The sequence below is a fragment of the Danio aesculapii genome, chromosome 14, assembly GCF_903798145.1.
Source record: "Danio aesculapii chromosome 14, fDanAes4.1, whole genome shotgun sequence".
NCBI lineage: Eukaryota > Metazoa > Chordata > Actinopteri > Cypriniformes > Danionidae > Danio > Danio aesculapii.
In genome coordinates, this window is record NC_079448.1 from 16135812 (window position 1) to 16159491 (window position 23680).

The 23680-nt window shown below is 34.9% G+C and overlaps 1 protein-coding gene across 1 annotated transcript in view; it reads right to left on the minus strand.

The window, feature by feature from the left end:
• il1rapl2 (interleukin 1 receptor accessory protein-like 2) overlaps positions 1-23680 on the minus strand; it is a 753881-nt gene that overhangs the window by 440735 nt on the left and 289466 nt on the right. The window contains exon 2 of the mRNA XM_056471803.1: positions 21485-21758. Within this exon, the coding sequence (XP_056327778.1) occupies positions 21485-21758 (274 nt within the window). The remainder of the gene's footprint in view (positions 1-21484; positions 21759-23680) is intronic.

Sequence of the window (23680 nt, forward strand, 5' to 3'; positions counted from 1 at the left end):
GATTGGACGTTAGCCTCTAATAAGCACAAAAAAGACCTACATAAAATAAAACACGTTGAAAAATCTGACATTAGTATACTTGCACTGAAAAAAATGCTGGGTTCCACATAATTAATAAGGACCTTATTAAGTTCACTTAGTAGCTTTTTACAAATTGAAGAGATTAGAGCATAAAACAATTAAGTTGTCCCCCAAAAAAACCAAGAGTTGTGTTGATTCAGCTGATTTTATATAAGTAGTTTGAATAAAGAGCAAAATCTTGTCATAAATTTGTAAAATCCTGTCACGATTGGCTGATTATTTATATATATATATATATATATATATATATATATATATATATATATATATATATATATATATATATATATATATATATATATATATATATATATATATAGTTGAAGTCAGTTATTTACAGTTATATCGAGAAAAATAATTGCCTAAAGGGGCTAATAATTTTGACCTTAAAATGGCTTTTAAAAATTTGCTTTGATTCTAGCTGAAAATAAAACAAATAAGACTTTTTTCAAAAAAAAAAAAAAATATTATCAGACATACTGTGAAAATTTCCATGCTCTGTTAAACATCGTTTGTGAAATATTTTAAAAAGGGAAAAAAAAATCAAAGGGGGACTAATAATTCTGACTTCAACTGTATATATATATATATATATATATATATATATATATATATATATATATATATACATACAGTTGAAGTCAGATTCATTAGCCCCCCTGATTTATTAGTCCCTCTGTTTATTTTTTCCCCATTTTCTGTTTAACGGAGAGAAGATTTTTTCTTCTTAATAGTTCTAATAACTGATTTATTTTATCTTTGCCATGATGACTAAATAATTCACGACACTTCTATAGAGCTTAGAGTGACAGTTAACTAAAACTCTTCTCTCCGTTAAACAGAAATTGAGGAAAAAATAAACATGGGGACTAATTATTCAAGGGGGCTAATTATTCTGACTTCGCCACAGCCAGAGTATTGTTGCTGACCATGTCTGTCCCTTTATGACCACAGTGTACCCATCTTCTGATGGCTACTTCCAGCAGGAGAATGCACCATGTCATAAAGTGTGAATCATCTGGTTTCTTGAACATGACAATGAGTTCAATGTACTCAAATGGCCTGTCACCAGAACTCAATCTAATGGAGCATCTTTGGGATGTGGTGGAATGGCAGATTCGCATCATGGATGAAGAGCCGACAAATCTGCAGCAACTGTTCGATGCTATCATGTCAAATTGGACCAAAATCTCGAAGAATATTTCCAGTACCTTGTTGAATCTATGCTACAAAGGATTAAGGCAGTTCTGAAAATAAAAGTGGATCCAATCAAGTATTAGTAAGGTGTACCCAATAAAGTGGCCTGTGAGTGTAGATAGAAGGTCAGATTTAGATATCATTGTTTTGATTTAGATGTCATCATGGTGACATGCAGTATTTTTGCACACAAATTAAATTCCCAAATTTAGATGCCAACACAACCATTGACAAATCTCAAACAGTCTCCTGCATATTCAATGAATCTGCTGTGCAATATAAGGAAGCACATGGCTTATCCACATGTGCCAAAGCAAAGTAATCACAAGTACATTTAAAACGAACGTTTTAATAATTATTAACAACCCCTGCTGCTCCAGACTTGTCTTTCTGCTTCATCCCGTAACAACACTCAGCTGGATTAATTGAGAGTTGTGTCATGCAACTTGGTTATGAAAGAATCTGATAACTCGTGTCATGATGTTCAAAGGGAATCAATTAATGATGAAAATTCAGTGGATGTGAAATATGAGAATACATCTGCATGCAAATATACACCAAAGACGTGTTCGTCGAGAGAATGCCACGCTGAGATGAAACAAACTGCATCTCCCACACACAGGAAATGTCTCATTAAACATTTATATATGCATATCATTCAACTATGTAAAATGATCTTCCCTAGATGACGGGCTTTTTTTTTTTTGCAGAGGAAGTTCCTCGAATAGCGTTGACACCACGAGTGAGGGCTATTCCACACATGCACAATTTATTTATCTCGGTAGCATGAAAATAAAGCGTTCTGAAAGTCGACACAAATAGCATTATTTCTGGGCCAGTGCATATGTCAGCATGATGTGCGGGTGGAGACGTTACGACTATTACCAGCAATACTGAAACGAATGCATGCCGACTCATCAGTAATATTGCATCTTATTTTTTTTGTGATGACGTTATTTGACTTCTGCAGAAAGTCAGAGGTGAAAAGATCTCCTTCTGTCCCAGATGACATTGAGAGTGGACAATGGAAATAAGGTCTTTCAAACCTTAAACCTGCTGACCTAAACCAGATTGCGCTGCCTTTCAGAATGCGTTAGGGTTCATGAGGAGAGATTTAGCTGTTATCGCGGCCTGAGGACGAGGGAAAGATACTTCCTAAGTACGACTTAACACAATCCAGCAGCGATTGATGAAGTGCCATCTGCCCTCCCGTTATGCTGTTAATTAGGACATTAGGCGAGCAGTAATGAGGCTACACTGGTCCAGTTGTGTCTGTGAAAGATGCCACTCTGCATATCATTTACAAGAATCCCAGTCATTTGCTAAAAATCATTATGTAAGAACTACAGAAAAAATATCCATGTTATTTCTGAAGTCATTTAAAATAATTTGTTTCCCAGTGATGGGTTGCAGCTGGAAGGGCATCTGCTGCGTAAAACATATGCTAGATAGGTTAGAGGTTCATTCCGCTGTGGCGACCCCAGATTAATAAAGGGACTAAGCCGAAAAGAAAAAGAATGAAAATCATTTGCTAAAATTTCCACCCTGTTTTGGATTTACACAAATTTGTCATTTTGTAAATCTGGCATAGCATTTCCAAACATTATGTTGAAGATTTATTTGCTAGATTTATTAGATATACACTTTAAAAAAGATCTGTTAATAAGCAGTTTTTTGTAATTAATTATTTTTTCAGGTTTGATTATGCTTTCGAAGTGCATCATGTGACATTTATCTTTCCTCAAACAACATTTAATTGAGAAGTGACTTTTATTAACATTTTAAAAATATTTTTAAGTAATATATTGTCTGGGTTGGCGTTGTATATTACGATACAAAAACATTGTATTAAACTGCCAGAACTTTTTCTGTTATTTTACAGACTGATTTCTCTCTAAATTATTTCTTCAACCCAGGCTCAATATGGATTCTTACCCCTGTATACATTTTTGCAGAGTGCAAAATACGTCCCAGGAAGTACGTTTTTTTGCCGTTTTTGTTTTTGCGAATCCACCAGTGCCGCTGTCTATGCTTTTTTAGATCTCAAATTTTTCTCGAGAGTGCCATTCGTTCCTGCTCTTCTCACATAAATCCACCAGTGGTGGCTTTGGACAGACTGAAGGATCGATAACCACACCAATCCCCTTAACCAAACCGATAGTGTTTTCAAAAGCACCAGATGATCCGCCCACGGCCTTTTCTAAACCCAACTTATAGGGCTCTATTTTAATGATCTAGTCGCAAAGTCTAAAGTGCATGTTGCAAAAGCATTAAGGGCGTGTTCAAATCCGCTTTTGCTGTTTTAAGGAAGGAAAAATACGGTCTGCGCCACGGCGCATGGTCTAACAAGGTTGAGCTTATTCTCTTAATGAGTTATGGGTGTGTTTTGAGAATAAACCAATTAGAGTCTCGTCTCCCATTCCAGTTGCGTCACGCCATGGTGCATTTGCTATTTACATGGTGGACTTTGTTAGTGGAAAAGCTGAACGCTTTACTAGCGAGAAAACCCTAAAAAAGACCATCTGCAGTGCAATGATAAAGAATGAGTCTCCTTCATTCGGCCTTTACTTTCACTCTATCTTTCTCTCTTTCATGGACAAGGAAACAGTGTTGTATGCACAGACATCCATTAGCCTTCATAATTAATGTCATTTGTTAAGCGCAAAGATTTCTTTCAAAACTAATTCTAAGTTCTAATTTCCAGCAAACAAAATAAATAAGCAATAATAACGAAGTGTGTGAGTTATATCCAAATACACATGCTATGGACAAATCTTTCAGCTGGTCTATTGCACAGTGTATTATTGTTCCTCAAAATAGCAACACGTTATTTACTTGTTTATTTTATTTTTTGCCTTTTTGTTTTACCTGCTGGTTTTACCGCCGGATTAAAACCTTGTCATTGTAGAACCACAAAAAAACATGGGCTGACATGTGATGTCCATTGTAATGGGCACAGGGTCTGAATAGGTTAACAGATTCCATATTTTGTGTATTCCGTTTATTTATAGTTCAGATTGCACTTTTGATGTTTGATGATAAAAAAAAAAATCATCTATAGAGAAATAAGTCTGTAAAATAACAGAAAAGTACTGGCAGTTTCTTACAAGGTTTTTGTTCCATAAAATATAACAGCAACCCTAACAAAGTATCACTTTTAACTATAATAATTTTGATAATAGTTAATTTTTCAAGCTTTTCAAGTTTATAAGATAGTGGAAGAAAGATCAACATCTCATTAAGCAATTTAAAAGCATAAATAAATTGGGAAAAATATAAAAATAAAAACTAATTATTGTTTTTTAATTTGTGCTAATTATTGTTCCAAAATTGCAGTCAAAATCTCCTTAATATTACAAAGAATTATATTACTTCAGTTCTAAAAAAAATGCATTGGCTTCCAGTTAAATATTGAACTCAATAAGATTTTACAGAATATATTACAGACCTGATTCATATGATCTAGGTAGACCTCAGAGATAACAAAACTGTTTACTGCTCTCTGAATATTCACCTCAAAATTGTACCCTCAGCTGATGTACTTAAATCTCACTTGAAAACATACTGTTGTCTGTTGCTTTAGTTTGTTGTGGTGGAAAAGGCCCTTTTTTTATCTATTGTGGGAAACACTCTAGTTTTAACTCTTAACTTTAATCTGAACAATTACTGCAGAAACAAATGTGTGCACTGTGTATAAACCGAAAGTATTAAATGACTCTTTAAATGAGCTGGACGGAACAGTTAATAAACACTTTACACAATTTACAGCAAGTCATTTCATGAACCACATGGCATGACATTTCAAACTGTGTCTCATTCTATCAATTTAAAGCACTAAAAGACCCCTGTTAGTGCAAGATGAAACTGCTTTATTATTTGTAGCACAAATTAAAGAGAATGTATGTCTATTCAATCTTATAAAATGTATTTCTCTCACACAAAAGGCAAGATTTTCTAGTTACCTGCTTGTGAATGAGTATATTATGGATATCTCCCAGTGTATGCACCTCCTGATTGTGTTTATTAACAGTGATTGCATTATTGTGTTGTGGAGTTTTTATTAACTGCTGCAGAGTAATGGTTTAAACTGTATTGAATGGAACCGTATTGATTGTTGACTAAGAAAGCCAACATGCTGTTCTGCCTGTTGTGTATTCCCTCTGCATTACACATGTTTTACTGCTACCCTCACTGCATTAATGATAACAGCAAAGACAGACATGGTAGTACAGGGAAAATTCATTTTAATACTGACTTCCTGTCTTCATTTTTACACTAATAAAAAAAAAAGAAGAAAAACACAGGCTCATTTGAGAAGCGTGCCCAGAGCTACACATTTGGGAACAGTGAAATATGTGCTTGGAGATACGTCTGCTTGCAGTTTTTGTTTTCATAAATCCACTAGAGGCCGATATGTACATTTTTCACAATCTCAAATGTATTACTGGGTCATGTTTTCTCATACATGCCTTTTGCAAGTCCGTTTCGTAAATTCACCAGAGGACGCTGTGTACATTCCTGCAAATCTCAACATACTTCTCGTACACATCTGTGAGAGAACATAATAATAATAATAATAATAATAATAATAATAATAATAATAATTATTATTATTATTATTATTATTATTATTATTATATTATTAATAATAAGTATTATTAATATTATTAATATTATTGGGGCGATGCAGTGCCGCAGTAGGTAGTGCTGTCGCCTCACAGTAAGAAGGTCGCTGGTTCAAGCCTCAGTTGGCTCAGTTGGCCTCGGCTGGTTCAGTTGGCATTTCTGTGTGGAGTTTGCATGTTCTCCCTGCGTTCGCTTAGGTTTCCTCCATGTGCTCCGGTTTCTCTCACAGTCCAAAGACATGTGGTACAGGTGAATTGGATAGGCTAAATTGTCCATGGTGTAAGAGTGTAAATGAGTGTGTATGGATGTTTCCCAGAGATGGGTTGCGGCCGGAAGGACATCCGCTGCGTATAACGTGCTGGATAAGTTGGCGGTTTATTCCACTGTGGCGACCCTGTATTAACGAAGGGACTAAGCTGAAAAGAAAATGAATGAATGAATGAATATTATTATTATTATTACCATCATACCGCCCTGTATTGTTCATTTTACATATAGAATGCTGACAGATAGCCACGGTTCCCGGTTCACGGTTCCCAAAAAAATGTAGCTCTGGGCACATATTCCCAATGAGACTGTGTTGAATAGAGAATTGGCTCATCTTACCAAACTTCGAAAGTTTAATGTCACTTGATTTAATCAATAATAAATCTCTTAGAGTGAATGTGCCAAGTTCCATCAGTTAAGTCCTCTTAAATTGTGTAAATACACCTTCATTTGAAGTTTAATAATCACTGTTAAAAACAGACACCTAATATATGTTGAACTCAAAAGAGGATATGTTAAAGAATATTTGTAACCATAGTATATAGAGTTAAGTAGCTATTTGTCAAAATTAATTTCCATCTACCTTCTATCTATTAACTCCATCCATCCAATTATTATTGATTTATTATGTTATTTATTTTTATTTTTATTTTTTGCCATGTACAATAGTAATAATAGGCTTAAGTCAATAGGCTTGTTTAAGCTTAGCTCATAAATTGGCATTTCTATGTAAATTTTGCATGTTCTCCCTGTGTTCGTGTGGGTTTCCTTGGGGTGCTCCGGTTTCCTCCAGTCCAAAAACATGTGCTATAAGTGAATTGAGTAAAAACTAAACTGGCCGTATTGCATGTGTGCGAGTTTGAGAGTGTATGGGTGTTTCCCAGTACTGTATTGCAGCTGAAAGGGCATCCGCTGTGTAAAACATTTGCTGGATAAGTTGGCGGTTCATTCCACTGTGGTGACCCCTGATATAGGGACTATGCCAAAGGAAAATGAATGAATGAACATTTAAGCTGCTTGATTTTAGAAACATGACATGACGTTTCTGCCAGTTTCCCATAGACATCTAGAAAAGAGATGTAGGTTTCTATGCACTTTATTAATGGGTATTAACACCAATCTGTCATTCTGTCAGTCCATCACTTTATGAGCGGTTCTAAGAATATACAAGAGTTCACTGGCTTAATTAACTAATCACTTCATTAAAGTACTTTGATATAAATGTGTCACTTTTAGCTATGCAAGTGATTTTCCTCCACCGTCCCTGTGGGCAAATCAACAAGAGACATAAGGGCTAAAAGTACCATATGCGTCACTTAAGTGAATAGATGAAAGAGTGACATTTGAGACACTCGTACCCCTCTTATCTTAAATAGCTCAATTATGCTGGTCATTTCTTTCCTTTCCCTTTTTAGGATCATTTATGTCAATCCTGATGAACTTACCAGTCATTTCATAGAGTTTACATGTCCAGGGGAAAAGCTTATGTTTCTTGTTATGTGTGTTGTAGTAAGATAAATGTCAAGTGATGTTAACTCATAATTTGAATTTAATGTGTCACCAGCTCAATTGATCAAACCACTTACTTGTAATTCAATTGAATTAAAAGCAATTCAACTCAACTCATGTCCCTCACACTCACTCACTTTCTCTTGTAATTTTACACTGCAATAGTAAAGATTATATGATCCATGTGTATTTATGTCATCAGACATCAGACTAAAATATGTTTGTCCAATTAAAATTTGTTTAGCCGACAATTCCCATTATTCTGATTAGTAGCTCAAACAAATGTAATTTGTACATCTGCGCACCACGTTCACGCAGATAGATCCACCGTTTGCGCGTACACATGAGAGTGACAGCAGTAAAAACAAATGCTGAATCAAAACTTTTTAAAATCCTAAATAAATATCGAAGTTACTTTTGCATGCTGGAGGAAGGATGACATCATGGCTGAAGTATTTCTTTTAGACAGGTTTTGTTCTGTTTTAAATCTATTTTAGTCACACAAAACGTATGTAGATTGTATTACTTTACAAGTGGGCTATATATAAGGAAGTGTTGTTCAGCCACTAAAATCTTCCAGCAAAAGATTGATGTGACTATTTTCAATTTCATAAGGGACCTCTTTTACAGCATCAATAATGTAGATTTTTGTTTAGTCTAATACCAAAACAGAAGCAAATAGCGCTATTCCGCCTAGCATGCTTTACTGAGGTGAAGTTGGTTTTATATTCACATTGGTTCATTTTTGAACATTGACAACCTGTGACGTGCTCCCTATATTGTTTACCATGCTATTTTGAACATTCGCTCTGAATAATATGCGAGTATGGCTTAGTAGTAAGTGTAATTCCTGCAAGCCGCTAGCCAACCACTAAGCAGTAGTCACTTTAGGACAAAGCGTGTGAGAGAGTGAGACCAGCGATCCTTGAATGCATGAAATATTGCACATTACGACAAGTTTTGATTGTACATAACTGAAAACGTGCTAGTTATAATACAGTTTTATGTTCGGAATTATAGTATTATAAAGTACTATAAACCTATTCACCCCTGTGAACCTACACTGGTCTCATGGTTCGGTTTGGTTACGATTATCATGCCATCGATTCGGTTCAATTCGATATCTCGGTGCATCATAGTGCATTGACGATGCTTTCCAAAAACAGTTTTATAATTCATCTCAGCACAGCAATTTTTGTATTAAAATGTATAAATACATTTATATACTATTTGTAGTACAATTTTGTCCTTTAATACAAACAGTCAGATATATAAACTGTATCTTTAAACAGCACAAGCATTTATAGCAAATAAACCAATATAAAAATCCCGCTTACTTTCTGAGCCTTGTCTAGCAAGTTCTTTTGTACAAGTTCATTGGTCACATGCTCAAAAGAAAGGGCTGCGATTGGCTCTTACGTGCTGGCACTCTTCAAAGATGAGTGACACTGATAAACGGCAGCGGCGATCACAGCTGATCGATGATAGACGCGGTAGAGAAAACTCTGCAGGCACGCGCTCGTGTCTGTATCCAGAAGTATTTCTGTACCGAGAGGAGAGGAAAAGTCATGCCAGCAGATCAAATGGGCCACAGTGAGAGAGAGAGAGAGAACAACTCCAACAACATAATAGCTGATGCCTTGAGCACAATTGATGACGCTTTGAAGTGACATTTCATTGAGAACTATATACTGTATCATTTGACACACGTTTCGCTTCAGCTCTTCTGTCCTCGAATTTCATCCTAGTATCCTTTCCTTTCATTCTGAAAGGCCTTTTTAAAACATAAAGAAAGGATGTTAGGAGAGGACATATAAAAAAACGAGGAGCACTGAATAAAGGACAAGGCTGGCAATCAGGCCTGGATGAGTTTACCAGCTGTCTCTAATTATTCTCCTAATTGGCTTGATTTAATTAAAGGAAATTACTTCTTCAAACCCCGACCATGTGTATCGTCAGAGTAAGTAGTGTGTTTGATGAAGAGCTGTTTACACCTGCTGTTAGGATGCATTCTGAAATAAAATAGTCTGGTATATGGCTGACTCGATGCCTCGCTGTTTTGTCAGGCAATGACAGCCTCATGAAAGTACATCACTAAATAAATAAATAGCACAATACTTCAATGTGCATAACAATTAAATGAATGAGAGAGGGAGCTTTGGTGAGAACAGATATATTTTATTCCAAGTATTTTAAGTTAAAGTAGACAGAATGCGAAGCGATCGTTAGATTTGGATGTGCCTTATTGTCTTATTACCTCCTCATGCTGCCAGCAGGATTTGATTGCAGCATAAATATCAGGTTTTATTTTCTTTCCCACATCACTTCCAAGGTGTCTATTGTTAGGTAAATTGGTGGTCCTCTGCAGCTGTTTATACACATACCATGACCAGACACAATGCCAGAGTTTTTATTTTTTTCTCAACCTTAGTTAAGGAGGCTATATATGTGAGGGTGTTAAAGTCACCATTAAAGGGAAGGTATGCTGGACCCTTTTCACAAGATGGTTATGACGTGCCTAGGGTTAGGGTTAGGGTTAGGGTTAGGTTACCAGCATCTTGATTGCTTGAAAGTTTTTAATATATAGATTTTCTAAAAAACGTCTGCACATTTATAAAGCTATATCTCCAGCTGCTAGCTCTATGCAACTCTCACATGGTCGCCCACTGAAGCTAAGCTGTACCTGGATAGGAGATCACATGGGAAAGCTAGGTTGTTGCCGGAAGTGGTGTTAGTGAGACCAGCAGGGGGTGCTCAACCTGTAATCTGTGTGGATCTTAACGCCCCAGTATATTGATGAGGACTCTATACTGCTCAGTAAGTGCTGTCTTTCGGATGAGATGTTAAACTGAGGTCCTGACTCTCTGTGGTCGTTAAAGATCCCAAGGTGTCCTTCGAAAAAAGAGTAGGGTTTTAACCCTGACATCCTGCCCAATTTTTACCAACTGGCCTCTGTCTATCATGGCCTCCTAACATCCCCATGTCATAATTGGCTTCATCACTCTGTCTCCTCTCCACCAATCGGTTGGCATGTTGTGTGCGGTCTAGCGGTCTAGTGTGACCGCAGCTTTCAGCGAACACCAGCAATCTAAACCTTATAGATCGCTGGAGAACATTTATTATCACCTAGACTACAAATCCTGTCATGCACCTCACTCACACCTGTTCCGGTTCACCTTTGATTACATTCACACACAGCTAGTTCATCTTAGACTGATTACACAGACTATATAAACTACTCACATTGTCACTCACATTGCTGAGTCTTCTTGGTTTTTACCCTGTAACATTATGAAGCGGTTTCCTTGTTTAGTCGCTCTGTGTTTGACTCTTGCTTTGCTCACCTTTTTACAGTATCTGCCGTCTGCATCGACTATTCGCCTGTGACCTGACTACACTTCTAAATTCACTTGTATGTACCCATTTGCACCTGCCTGACTACTTCTTAATAAAACTGCACGTGGCTCCTCAACTCCATTGTCCATCGTCCTTTAGTTACAATGCTGCAACGTCTACGAGCAGGACAATAAGCTACAATTTCACGATTGTTTTTGTGAATTTTTTTGGATTAAAAATGACTGATTTTGTGGTGGTAATTCCCAGATATTTGCGAACAATTTTGCGTTTTATATATTTTTATGATTATTTTTAAATATATTTATATATTTTATGTAGCCTACTTTGTTAGGTGTGCAATCTGACACAAGTCATAAAAATAAGGCTTCTAAATAATAATAACTTTTGTTTTAATCCACAATATTACTTTCTCTCAGATTTCACTCCCCTGAGCATCTGACATCATGTATCTTACTCAGCACATGCGTTAAGCTGCTTGCTATTCTGTCTGTTCCATTGCTCCGTTCGTTAGATGTTTGCTTCAACATTCTTTTACACTCTGAAGTGCGTCAAACGCCCAATTCATGCCACAGGATGTCTAATCACATCTTTGCATTGACTTCACATGTAAATCATTCGTGCTTCATCCGCATCTGCTTACTTCACAGGCTGCAAAATAATCCCCATGGAGGGGGGGTCCATGTAATTTTAGAATTGTGAGGTCGCAGGTGAGACGTCATTTTTCAAGAGACACTCAAATACATGCGAATGCATCCTCTTTAAGTGACGTAAAACAATTAATTGCAAACTGAAATAAATATCATTTGATTATATGGTTTAGAATTGGATGTTTTATGAGATTTTTTGCGTTCAATATATTTGCGTTGGAATCAGCAATCACTAGGAGGTCTGAATAAGCCATGGTCACACTAGAGTTTGAGATAACAAAATTCTGTTGTATAGTGCTGTGAAAAGGGACGGGACAAAACAAGATGGAATAGACACTTTAAAAAGTGAGCGATTGGTCTATATTTTAAATTTCTGTCCAGAAAGGTCATGTTTTGAACTTCAATTGGTCCCACGCAATCACGTGATGCGATTTCGCAGGTCACAGTTCACCAAGCTTGAACTTTGCAATGCAGCGAACTGTGAAACTTGTCACACGAGCTTGCGTTACGTCTGCCGCATTTGCATGAATGAAAGTCTTTGAGCCAAAAAGTGTGACTAACACAGCTTTACATAATTATATTTTCTTTTTCTTTTTTTTTTGAAAGTTGTGAAAACACTGTCATGGAATAGGAATGCTAAAATTAATTGTGGTAGTCTCCCATTTGCTGCTCTCTATGTTTACCCAACTTTGTGGACTTTGCCTGATGAGATCCAAGGAAATGTGAAAATGGTCAATTGGCATTTTTTCTGTCATCGTGTTCTAAATCGAATTAAAACAGTTATGAAATAAGAAAAAAAAGTAGGGCAGTGCTTGATTTCATCATTTTTGAGCTGATTGGATTGTTGGAATATGGGCTTTGCAAACAAAATGGAGGAAGATTTGAATGCCAGTTTGCACTCTGGGTACGTGTCCATAATTTTTATTTATTTTTTTGCGCTGCAGGAATGCATGTGCTATTCAAAAACAGTCAGCTGTAAGCAGTTCTACAACTGTCAAAAAGTTTTAAAAAACAGTGAGTGCTTAGTGGCTGGTTACGCTACCAGCTACCAGTGAAAAACATGCTGCTTCATTGGATGTGCATTCACAAGCAGTTGTTGCTAGAAATGAGAATTATCTATATTAAATACTGTGCACTGGTCAAACTGATTACTCTTTTGTTATGTTCATGGTGGTTTTTGCCCCAACGACTTCCATTATAACCACATTTATTGATTGGAAAGCCATGGCAGCAAATAAACATGAACTCTTGTTTGTTGGTGGTTTTCCCTGTTGGGATGTGGTAATATTTGGGATTTTTACTGTTGATCATCAGTTGGCAGTATAAACCATTTATATGAGCAAAAAAAATAAGTTTCTGGCTTTTATAGTTGATGGAGTTCTATGAAACAGCAAATTATAGTGTGATGGCATAAATGACCTTACTATGTTTACTATGCTCTGAGAGCTGAGATGCTTCTTTTTGAAATTTTCTCAAACATATTAAGGTAAGTGTGCAAAGGTCTCTCTGACACTCTCTTATTAGTCCACTGTAACTGTTGAACAACAGCAAACATGACAAATGTTACCTCTTCCCAACAGAGAAAACCATCAACAATCAAGAATGCATGATAATATGGTGTCATGGCTCTGCAGTCAAAAAATGTTGTTATAATGGAAGTCAATGTGGCAAAAATAGCCACAAACATAATGAAAGGGTAGTAAATTTGTCCACAGTGTATTGAGTTTTTGAAAAATTCAAAGAATTTTCCCAAAAATATATATCAAAATAAGATTTGTCACCAAAAATCATTCATTTTCTGAAATACAGAGAAAGTTGTGGCTAAATTAAGACTCAAAATCAATCTAGAGTGGATGAAAACATGAAAAAACATGAAAGCACACAAGGGTTAATTATTAAATTACAAATTACTGGTATTAACTTCTACACCTACTCCAACCCTAAACCCAATCGTCACAGTAGCATGGCTGTTACCATGAGTGTTACAATGTATAAGTCTTGATCCAGTATGTCATCATGTTACAGACTACAGCAAGGACATCTTATCAGTTGTGGAGGATTACTGTCCACTAGAATCCTGTCAGCACCCCTCTAATGCAAAATGTTTTCAGATGCCAGACGATGACGAGAACGATGAGCTAAATTGTACAGATATAACCGCACTACATTCATTTGAACCACTGCCACCCACGAACCAAAAGAGGGGTTGAGATGAGTTGGCTGGTAGTCATGTTTACCCTCGAGAGCACGCCAGGATTTTAACACTTTAAAATGTCCTAAATCTAGTTTTTGACTGTTAATGTCAAAAATAAAACAAGTATTCAAGCCATCACAACATTTACAATTATTAATTGTTTATAATATTGTTGAATGACTAATTATACGGTCCTATAGGTCCTGATAACCCCACCCTTAAGGCATTCCATGTGAACAGAAGTAAAGAAAGGTTGTTTTGAGGTGGGAGAGAAAGTTATGCTATTTGATTGAAGATTATGGGGGGCAAATTCATTGTTGCAAAACAATGATTTGCACAGATACATTGTATAAAACAAGAACTACTATATAAAGTGGGGGAAATACATATTTACAATTGTGTCACAAATGTCACAATTTTTCTCAGAAAATATATTACTAAAGCTGCTGTTGACTTGAAATGTTAACCAGATGTTGATAACAACCAAAGAAATCCATATATGAAAAGAAAACAAATCTAATTAGTTTACAAATTAAGTTATGTTTAATAATTTCAAATGAGGAAAAAGTATTGAACACATGAAGAAAGGGAGATGCAGAAAGGCAGTGAAAGTCCAGACAGCAGCTGAAATCTATCAGTAGTCATTCAGCAAAATGGTGATGTGTTAAATACTTATTTCCCCCACTGTACATATAAAACTAAGAAGGGTACATTTTGCTTTTGTGCTGACTTTAAGAAAATAATTGATATTCATGATGTCATTTTTTAGATACACAGCACATTAAACAGAGATATGGTTTTAACTTTATGGCCAAACAAAAAAAAGGAATGTTCTATAAAATAGACATGAGTTTAAAGTCCCTGCAAAATAAACTCTGAATGCAGTTGAAACATTTTGTATGTTATGACCCACAACGTCATCAACTCCTCTATCTTGTTATGAATAATTTATAAAACTCCTCTTCAGTAAAGAGCAACTCAGTTCAACTGGATGTGAAAACCTTTTTTTTTTAGAAACATTTAATGACAGTGCACTTTTCAATAGCACTGATGGCTTTCTTCATTGAAAGAGTTTACTGCCCTTTTTCACCCACTGTTTTGTAGAAGTGTTAAATTTTGTCCATAATTCATCTTTCACGGACTACTGCTTTGAGCATATTTAGAATAGAGCCAGGCATACTCAAATGCCAGAACTCTGGGTTCATAAATTAAATGAAAAAGATTTTAGAATATTACCTAATATATATATATATATATATATATATATATATATATATATATATATGCTAGATAAGTAGATAAACAAACAGGGAAAAAATCTACTTGCTAAAACAGATTAAATTTAAAAGCTGGAAAACACTTCACAGGTCACTTTGAAACTATTATGTTTATATAAATTAAAATTAAAAAATATATATATGTTTAAGGGATATTCAACAGATAACTCTGTATTGAAGAATTTTAAATGCATGACACAGAGGCAAAGAGCCACCCGATGAAGTGCACTGTATTTAGTGTATTGTGCACATGAGAAGGACATTTAATAGCTCATATAACATGTGTTAGCTACCTCTTTATGAATATTTCTGAGCTATTTGCGAGTTGGTTGGGATTTTTCAGGTTTTTATTTTTAATAAAAGTGCAACAATTTCAAAAAATCTTTTTTCACATTGTCATTAAGGGGTATTGTGTGTAGAATTTGAAGTAAATAAATGAATTTAATCCATTTTGGAATAAGGCTGTAACATTAAAAAGATTTGGAAAAAGTGAAGCACTATGAATACTTTCCGCATGCACTGTATATATGAGTCTTAAGTAATTGGTGCTTTTTATGTTAGTGTTTATTTAGTATTTTTCTCTTTTAAGGTCAATCTCTTCCATTTGCACCAACAAACTGCTTTTATATTGCCGTTCTGGGGATAAATGCAACAGGGAGCATAGATGCTATGCTGTTCTGATCTTGTGCTGCTGCTGTTAACTGCATGGTGGCCACAGTCACTGTTTAAGTGCTGTTGTGACCCTGGTGTGCACTTGATGAGGAGGTCTGTGTCTTTGTGTGTGTTTGTGTGTACTCCGCATACATCCTGATCTCCAGTCGGCCGCTGACAATAAGCAGTGTTTTATTTTTGTGATTCTGTTAATGCTACTTTTGATTTTTAATTGTTTATTTTGTTTTATTTTGGTCTAGTCTAGTTTATTTGTCTATTATGGCATTTGTTTGTTGCTTTTTGCTTGATTTTGATTGATGTGAACTTCAAATTCTGTTTTAATGAGATGATTCTTCTACTTTTGGCTTGTGTGTCTATTGATGACTATGTTTACATGGACACCAATAGTTCAATTTACTTTGGTAATTTTTGAGCGAGATAATAATGGTCTAATATAATAAAATAATTGTTGTTAAGTTAGGCTAAAAGTGCTCCTGCTAGACTTAAAGATTGGCTGAACGGAGATTGGCAGAAAGAAAGAAAGAAAGAAAGAAAGAAAGAAAGAAAGAAAGAAAGAAAGAAAGAAAGAAAGAAAGAAAGAAAGAAAGAAAGAAAGAAAGAAAGAAAGAAAGAAAGAAAGAAAGAAAGAGAAAGGGAACAAGATTCCTTCTCTGTGCTTCTTTCCAGAGAGAGAGAGACATAAATACATAAATAAACAAAAAGTATAAAATAAGAAAAGAAAGAAAGACACACACAGATGGATTCACATAACAGACACCTGTCTAGTCTGTGGGCAGTTTTGCGCATCACTACCTTATAGCAAACTACTGTAACAGTATGAGGGGTGTTTTTAAGAATATTGTGGCTGAAACCATCAAACTGATGTCAAAAGAGAAAGAGACTCTAAATGTGGCAGCAAATGGTCATATTTTGATTTAAGATTTTTTTCCAGTAGATTGACTCACAATAATTTATTGCTCAACTAAAGAATAACAATATGTGCAAGCAAAATAAACATAAAACATAAAATATATTTAAAAAAATAATTCACACATATTTTAAGAAATCGAACATTGTTATACTGTACATACGGTATACAGTTGATGTCAGAATTATTAACCCCCCTGTATATCCCCCCACAATTTCAGTTTTTTCAACATATTTCTGAACATAATCATTTTAATAACTAATTTCTAATAAATGACTTCTTTTATCTTTGCCATGATGACAGTACATAATATCTTACTTGATATTTTTTAAGATTCTAATATTCAGCTTAAAGTGACATTTAAAGACTTAACTAGGTTAATTAAGTTAATAAGGTCAAGTTAGGGTAATTAGGCAAGTCATTGTATAATGAAGGTTTGTTCTGTAGACAATCAAAAGTAAATTTTTCCTAGAGGGTTAATAATATTGATCTTAAAATGGTTTTAAAAAAAATTAAAAACTGATTTTGTTCTAGGCAAAATAACATAAATAACACTTTCTCCAGATGAAAAAATATTATAAGAAATAATGTAAAAAATTCCTTTCTCTGTTAAATATCATTTGGAAAATATATATAAAAAAAAGAAAAAAGAAATCACAGGAGGGCTAATAATTTTGACTTCAACTAAAGAATTTTGTGTATATTTAGTGTAATTCAAATATTTGTACAGAATATTTAGTTTTGCTGTTGTACTGTTTGTTAGATAAAGCTGCGCGTGTTTCGTTTTTGTGGGTGTAAGACGCTGCAGTTTGTCACTGTGTCTTTTATTTCTACCAAACGTGTTTGCAGGGCCTGAAATAGAAACACCGAATTAACCATCCTGCAGCAATTGGACCTTGGAGGAAATAGATCCTGTGCTTTCAGTCACAGCTGCTTCTGTTTAGATGTTTTACACCAATTGCCCTCCAGTTGCTGCGAGAGAGTGAAATCTTTTTCTGAGCAGTGGGTTTCCTCAAGGTCTTCCTTTAGCTTTGCTCTTTTCAAAGCGTAGTCATCTTGAATCAAGCTGCAGCTTCTAGTTTCAGATATTTCCTCTGGTAAACAGAGGATGGGAGAATTCAGAATGGTGTGCTTTCTGTTTATGAAAGCAACAAGCACTATGTGTACAGTACACATTAGCCTAATTTGCTAAATAAAAGCCAGACATTTTCAGGAGATATCATGAAGCAAGGCGGATGAAGGCAAATAATTTAGTCCATAGCTATGTTTCTACACTGTCAACAATTTTTGTAAAATACACAGTATTTAACTGTAATATGAACTGAATTTTACTGTAGGAAATTTATGCAGTCTGTTATTGTATTTTAAAGTTGCGTTGTTAAAATTACTGTATGATTTACAGTAAAGACATACAAGCCAGTAATTACATATACGGCAAGATAAATGGTGCTGTAAATGTAAATACAATGTTTTTGCTGTAATTGATTTACAGTAAGTTACTGGCGGACTGCTGCACTCCAAGCTACACAGTTAACAATTTTTGTAAGTTACAAAGTATTTAACTGTAATATGAACTGAATTTTACTGTAAGAGAGTTATGCGGTATGTTACTATATTTTTTTGTGAAAATTACTGTATGTTTTACTATAAAAACATTCAATGCTATAAATGCATACAGCATACAGTAACGTAAATGGTTCTGTAAATGTAAATACAGTAATTTTGGTGTAATTGATTTACAGTAAGTTACTGATGGACTGCTGCACTACAAACTACACTGTTAACAATTTCTGTAAAATGCACAGTATTGAATTGTAATATGAACTGAATTTTACTGTCGGACAGAATCTAAAAATAAAAATTTGGAAATCACATTGTAGAATTTTTTAACGATTTATTTGTAAATTACTGTTTCAAATAAGTATTTGATCACTTGAGTCAAAAAAAATTATATTTGGTACAGAAGCCTTTGTTAACAATTACAGATGTCAAACAGTGACTATAGTTCTTCACCAGAAGGGATTTTGGCCCACTTCTCCACACAGATCCTCTCTAGATCTGTCAGGTTTCGAAGCTGTCTTTGAGCAACAAGGAGTTTCAGCTCCCTCCAAAGATTTTCTATTGGATTACGATCTGGAGATTGGCTAGGCCACTCCAGAACTTTGATATGCTTCTTACGGAGCCACTCCTTGGTTTTCCTTGCTCTGTGCTTTGGGTCATTGTCATGTTGGAAGACCCAGCCACGACCCATCTTTAATGCTCTGACTGAGGGAATGAGGTTTTTGCCCAATATCTCACAATACATGGCGTGATTCTTGATTATTCATAGCATCATTGATACCCCACGAGGAAAAATCTTCCATGGGGCCCCAGTCCAAGGGACACTGACAGTCATCATTAGCCTCCTCCACTTTCTGACAATTGCTCCAACAGTTGTTCTTTTTCACCAAGCTGCTTGGCAATTGCCCCAAAGCCATTTCCAGCTTTGAGAAGGTCTACAATTTTGTCTCTTGTGTCTTTTGACAGCTTTTTGGTCATGCCCATGTTGCTACTTTTGACTGATTGGGGGGTGCACAGGTGTCTTTATGACAGCCAATGACTTCAAACATGTGCTACTAAATTAGAATCATGTGTATATAGCATGTGTATAATTATAATCATGTTTAAAAGGGTCAAAAATCTGTCTGAAAAGCAAGTGATCAAACACTTATTTCACATGATTTATAAATAAATTGTTAAAAAAAACATACAATGTGATTTATGGATTTTTATTTTAAGATTCTGACTCTCACAGTGGAAATGCATCTATGCTGAAAATTTCAGACTCCTCCATGGTTTCAAAGCAGGAGATCTTGAAAAATCACAGAGTGATCAAATACTTATTGACCTCACTGTAAGTGTTGTTTCTTTCAAACAATAGCCATGTCAATAAAAGCTTTTTAAGCTTTTCTCTTATTTTTCGAGTGCCTTGGACTGCTTATTTTTTGTACACTGTACCTTTAAATATCCTGTATTCAAAGAGCACTGACACATTGATTACTCCTGAAGCTCATTTTTGATTTCTTGTTTTGTTTAGTTTTTTTCTTCTTCATATAACTAAAAACTGAAAAATACTAGTAATATAATGTACTTCTGCATTTTACATTCTGGACAAGTTGACACCAGTTGCAGATTGTTTCCGCAGATTTTGGGCAGCTGGAGTTTACAGATTTCACAAACCAGCCTGTCAATCATCCTATCACAGTGAACTGTCGGGGTTCTGTCACTTGTGTCTGGTATATTGTTAGTTTGGTGACAGAGCCCTGACACTCCTATTGTCTTGTCTTTTTCGAGAGCATGAGGGTTGAGTGAGATTGAGCCATGCACTCTCTAGTCTGCGTGATATGTGTCTATGTGGAATATGGTGTTAGAATCCTGGCACTTCTGCCTAGTCTAGTTATGTATAGCCAATTCTAGAAGAACCATTGCTGTAAATAATGAACAAAAAAAGAAAATATTTAATTATTTAATTATTTAAAACTATAAAAATGTATTTATTTAATACATGTCGCCTCACAGCAAGAAGGTCACTGGTTTGAGTCTCAACTGGGTCAGTTGGCATTTCTGTGTGGATTTTGCATGTTCTCTCTGTGTTCGCATGGGTTACCTCTGGGTGCACCGGAAGACATGCACTATGGGTGAATTGAATAAACTAAATTCGCCACAGTGTATGTGTGTGCATGTGAAAGTGTATAGATGTTTCTCAGTACTGGGTTGCAGCTGGAAAGGCATCCACTGCGTAAACATATGCTGGATAAATTGGCAGTTCATTCTGCTGCGGTGACCCATAATGAATAAAGGGACTAAGCAGAAGGAAAATGAATGAATGAATGAATTAAAATTTACTTATTTAAATTGTATTTATATAATTTATTTTATTATATTTATTTTTATTTTATTTAGATTTTTTTGTCAAAAAGGAAAAGTATTGTAGTCTTTACATCAATCTAAAAGATGCAATGGCCAAATTGCTATGGCACTCATACAATATTTTATGGTTGTTTGTACATACATACATGCAAATACTAGCAAGAAAATGCATGTTCTTATTGGGATATCTTAGTAGTAAATAAAAAATTAATATAATAATAATAATAATAATAATAATAATAATAATAATAATAATAATAATAATAATAATAATAATAATAATAATAATATTAAAAATAATAATAATGTTCATTCATTCATTCATTTTTTGGGGATTTCCTTAGATTGCCACCGCAGAATGAGCCGCCAACTATTCCAGAATATGTATTACGAAATGCCCTTCCAGCCACAACCCAGTATTGGCAAACTAATCTTTATAATAATAATAATAATAATAATCAAAAAAAGTATAATTCATTATTATTATTGTATTATTATTATTATTATTATTATTATTATTATTATTATTGTTGTTGTTATTATTTATTTTTATTTGTTTATTTATTTATTATTTTATTTTATTATTTTATTAAGTTTGTTTGTTTCAGTGCCTCTATAATGTCCTGTAGACCAATTAATTTCTTTGCTGGAGGCACATGGTTATTTGTTCCTTAATTTATTTTGTTAAAACATATTATTATGAATATTACGAATAAATGGCGCATCTTTACACTAAATAAACAAAGCAATTTTAGGTCACCACAGTGCAGTTTCCAGATGTCTTCAGGCTCTGTTGTTTTAGTGCACACTTGATTTGCAGTTTGAATTGCTAATGACCCACCTGAGCACACAAGTGTAAAATCCATTGTCCTCCATCTCTGCAGAGCGGAACCAAATGGAATCCCCCTCCTTACTGAGCCGATGACCTGAGAAGATGATTGGCTCCTCAGAATCGCCCTTGTTCCTGTACCAGATGAGCCGCAGCTTGGCATTTTGGGCCACGCTATAGTTGGTGCGAATGTAGCTGTAGAACAGAGCACACTTGACCCTCAGCGGCTCTCCAGCCAGCACACGATACGTCTTCAAGTCCACAGACCAGTCTATACATCCGTCAACTGTGGGAGAAACAGACAAATGAATTGATTTACGAGGATAAACAAGGCTTTATGTAACATTCTGTTTCTTTAAGGAAATACTAGCTGAGTGTTGAGTTTTACCATTTTTAAATTCTGGCAGGAGCACTTTTAGTTCAAGTTCCTTGATATGTGGCTATCATTCTAAAGAATGAGAGTACAGTTCCTACATAGCCTATATAAACCTAAAAATAGGAACTTTTCATTTTCCTTAATACACAACATAACTACAGAAGAGTCAATGTTCAAATACTAAAATTATCAAAATGCTTTTTTGAACTTTTTGGAGTGAGATGCTAATGGTCTAATTGGATTCATTTATGTATGCTAAGCTAAGCTAAAAGTGCTCCTGCCAGACCTATAAATCAGTTGATTGGATTAAAAAAAATGGTAAAACTCAACTGTTGAGTTGTAAAAATGAGCATTTTCAAAAAAGTGAAGAGCTCCACCTTTTTTCCACTTGAAAATAAAAATACTATAGTAAATTATAGTGAATAATACCAAAGACTATACAATACACAAGACGTGTCACTCATATAGTGAATGGGGAAAAGTGTAACAGTCAATATGGCAATTAAACCATATCTAGTACAGAAGCCAATAATCGATCGATATAGACTGACATTTCACTGGGGGAAAAGCTTGAACCAGACGTGAGCTTTTACTACAGTTTATGTGGTCAACAAACACACTAGAATCTCAGCGAATACCTGCTTCACAAACATAAGAAACATTTCCCCATAAAGTTTGAAATCTTTACTTTTAAATGAAGTTTTTTTGGTTTTGCAATCTGTCTGAAACGAGCGTGAGGTAAAGCCCGTCCTGTCAAACGCACATCACATGACAGCAGCAACTACTCAAACGCCCGCCCACAAACTTGTAAACAAAGAGTCGCTGTCATTTCTGGAGGAGATTTGCCATCAAGACCAAGTTATGAATTACTTCAGAGACAAAGCATTATTCAGATGATGATAATGTGTAACAGAGCCATAAATAAGGTTGGTGTCGTGATCCTTTTAGGTCGGGCAACCAGAAAAAAATGCTGATTTTGTTTGATTCTAATGTTTAGAAACTAAACTTATGAGACAGTTGTTTATTTAATTTTCTTGGAGATTCCAATTAGGTAATGTAATCGTATTCTTGGCAAACAGTTTTGGAGAATTTGATGTTTCCCTAATCAAACAGAATGCCCGAGCGTACTGCCCGAGAGGTGTTTCAAAGATGGCCGCCAAGTGAAATGACTAGCCTTAAAGGGACTTTGGTAATACTAAAGTGTTTTTGAACTTAATAAAAAAAAATATTTAGTTTGTTGTGGTAATTCTATAGCTACTATGGTAACACAACAACTACACTAATATGATAGCCACAGATGTAGAAATTTGAGACATTACATTGATTCCAATTGAGCGATCTTTTTATTAAAAAGCAATGGCAGCTCATAGAGCCTCTCAATAGTTCCTGGAAGTTAGATTTAGCTGAGTTACAGATGAAGATGACTGGTTTTTAACTTTTGAAAGGTACGTTTTTAAAATGTGTATGTTTTAACTTTTATGTTTTATCTGTCTAAATTAACCACAAAGCACTTTATGGAACTATTCGAATCTTTTTGAATCAGGTCATAATTGAACATGGACTTCCATTGTCACAATTTTCTCTCTATGGCTCTGACTAACACAAACAAAGTAGCCTATAGGATATATTATACTACAATACATCACAGATTACAGTAGAAAAAATAAAAAATACCACATTATGTATTACAGTTTTTAAGTTCAATATGGTTAATAGTATGCTGTAGCTATACTATAGTATAATAAAAAAAATACACTATAGTTTTGACCAAAAAAATGACTATAGTACTTTTTCATGTGGATACTTTCATTTAAGAAAAATTCCATTTGAAA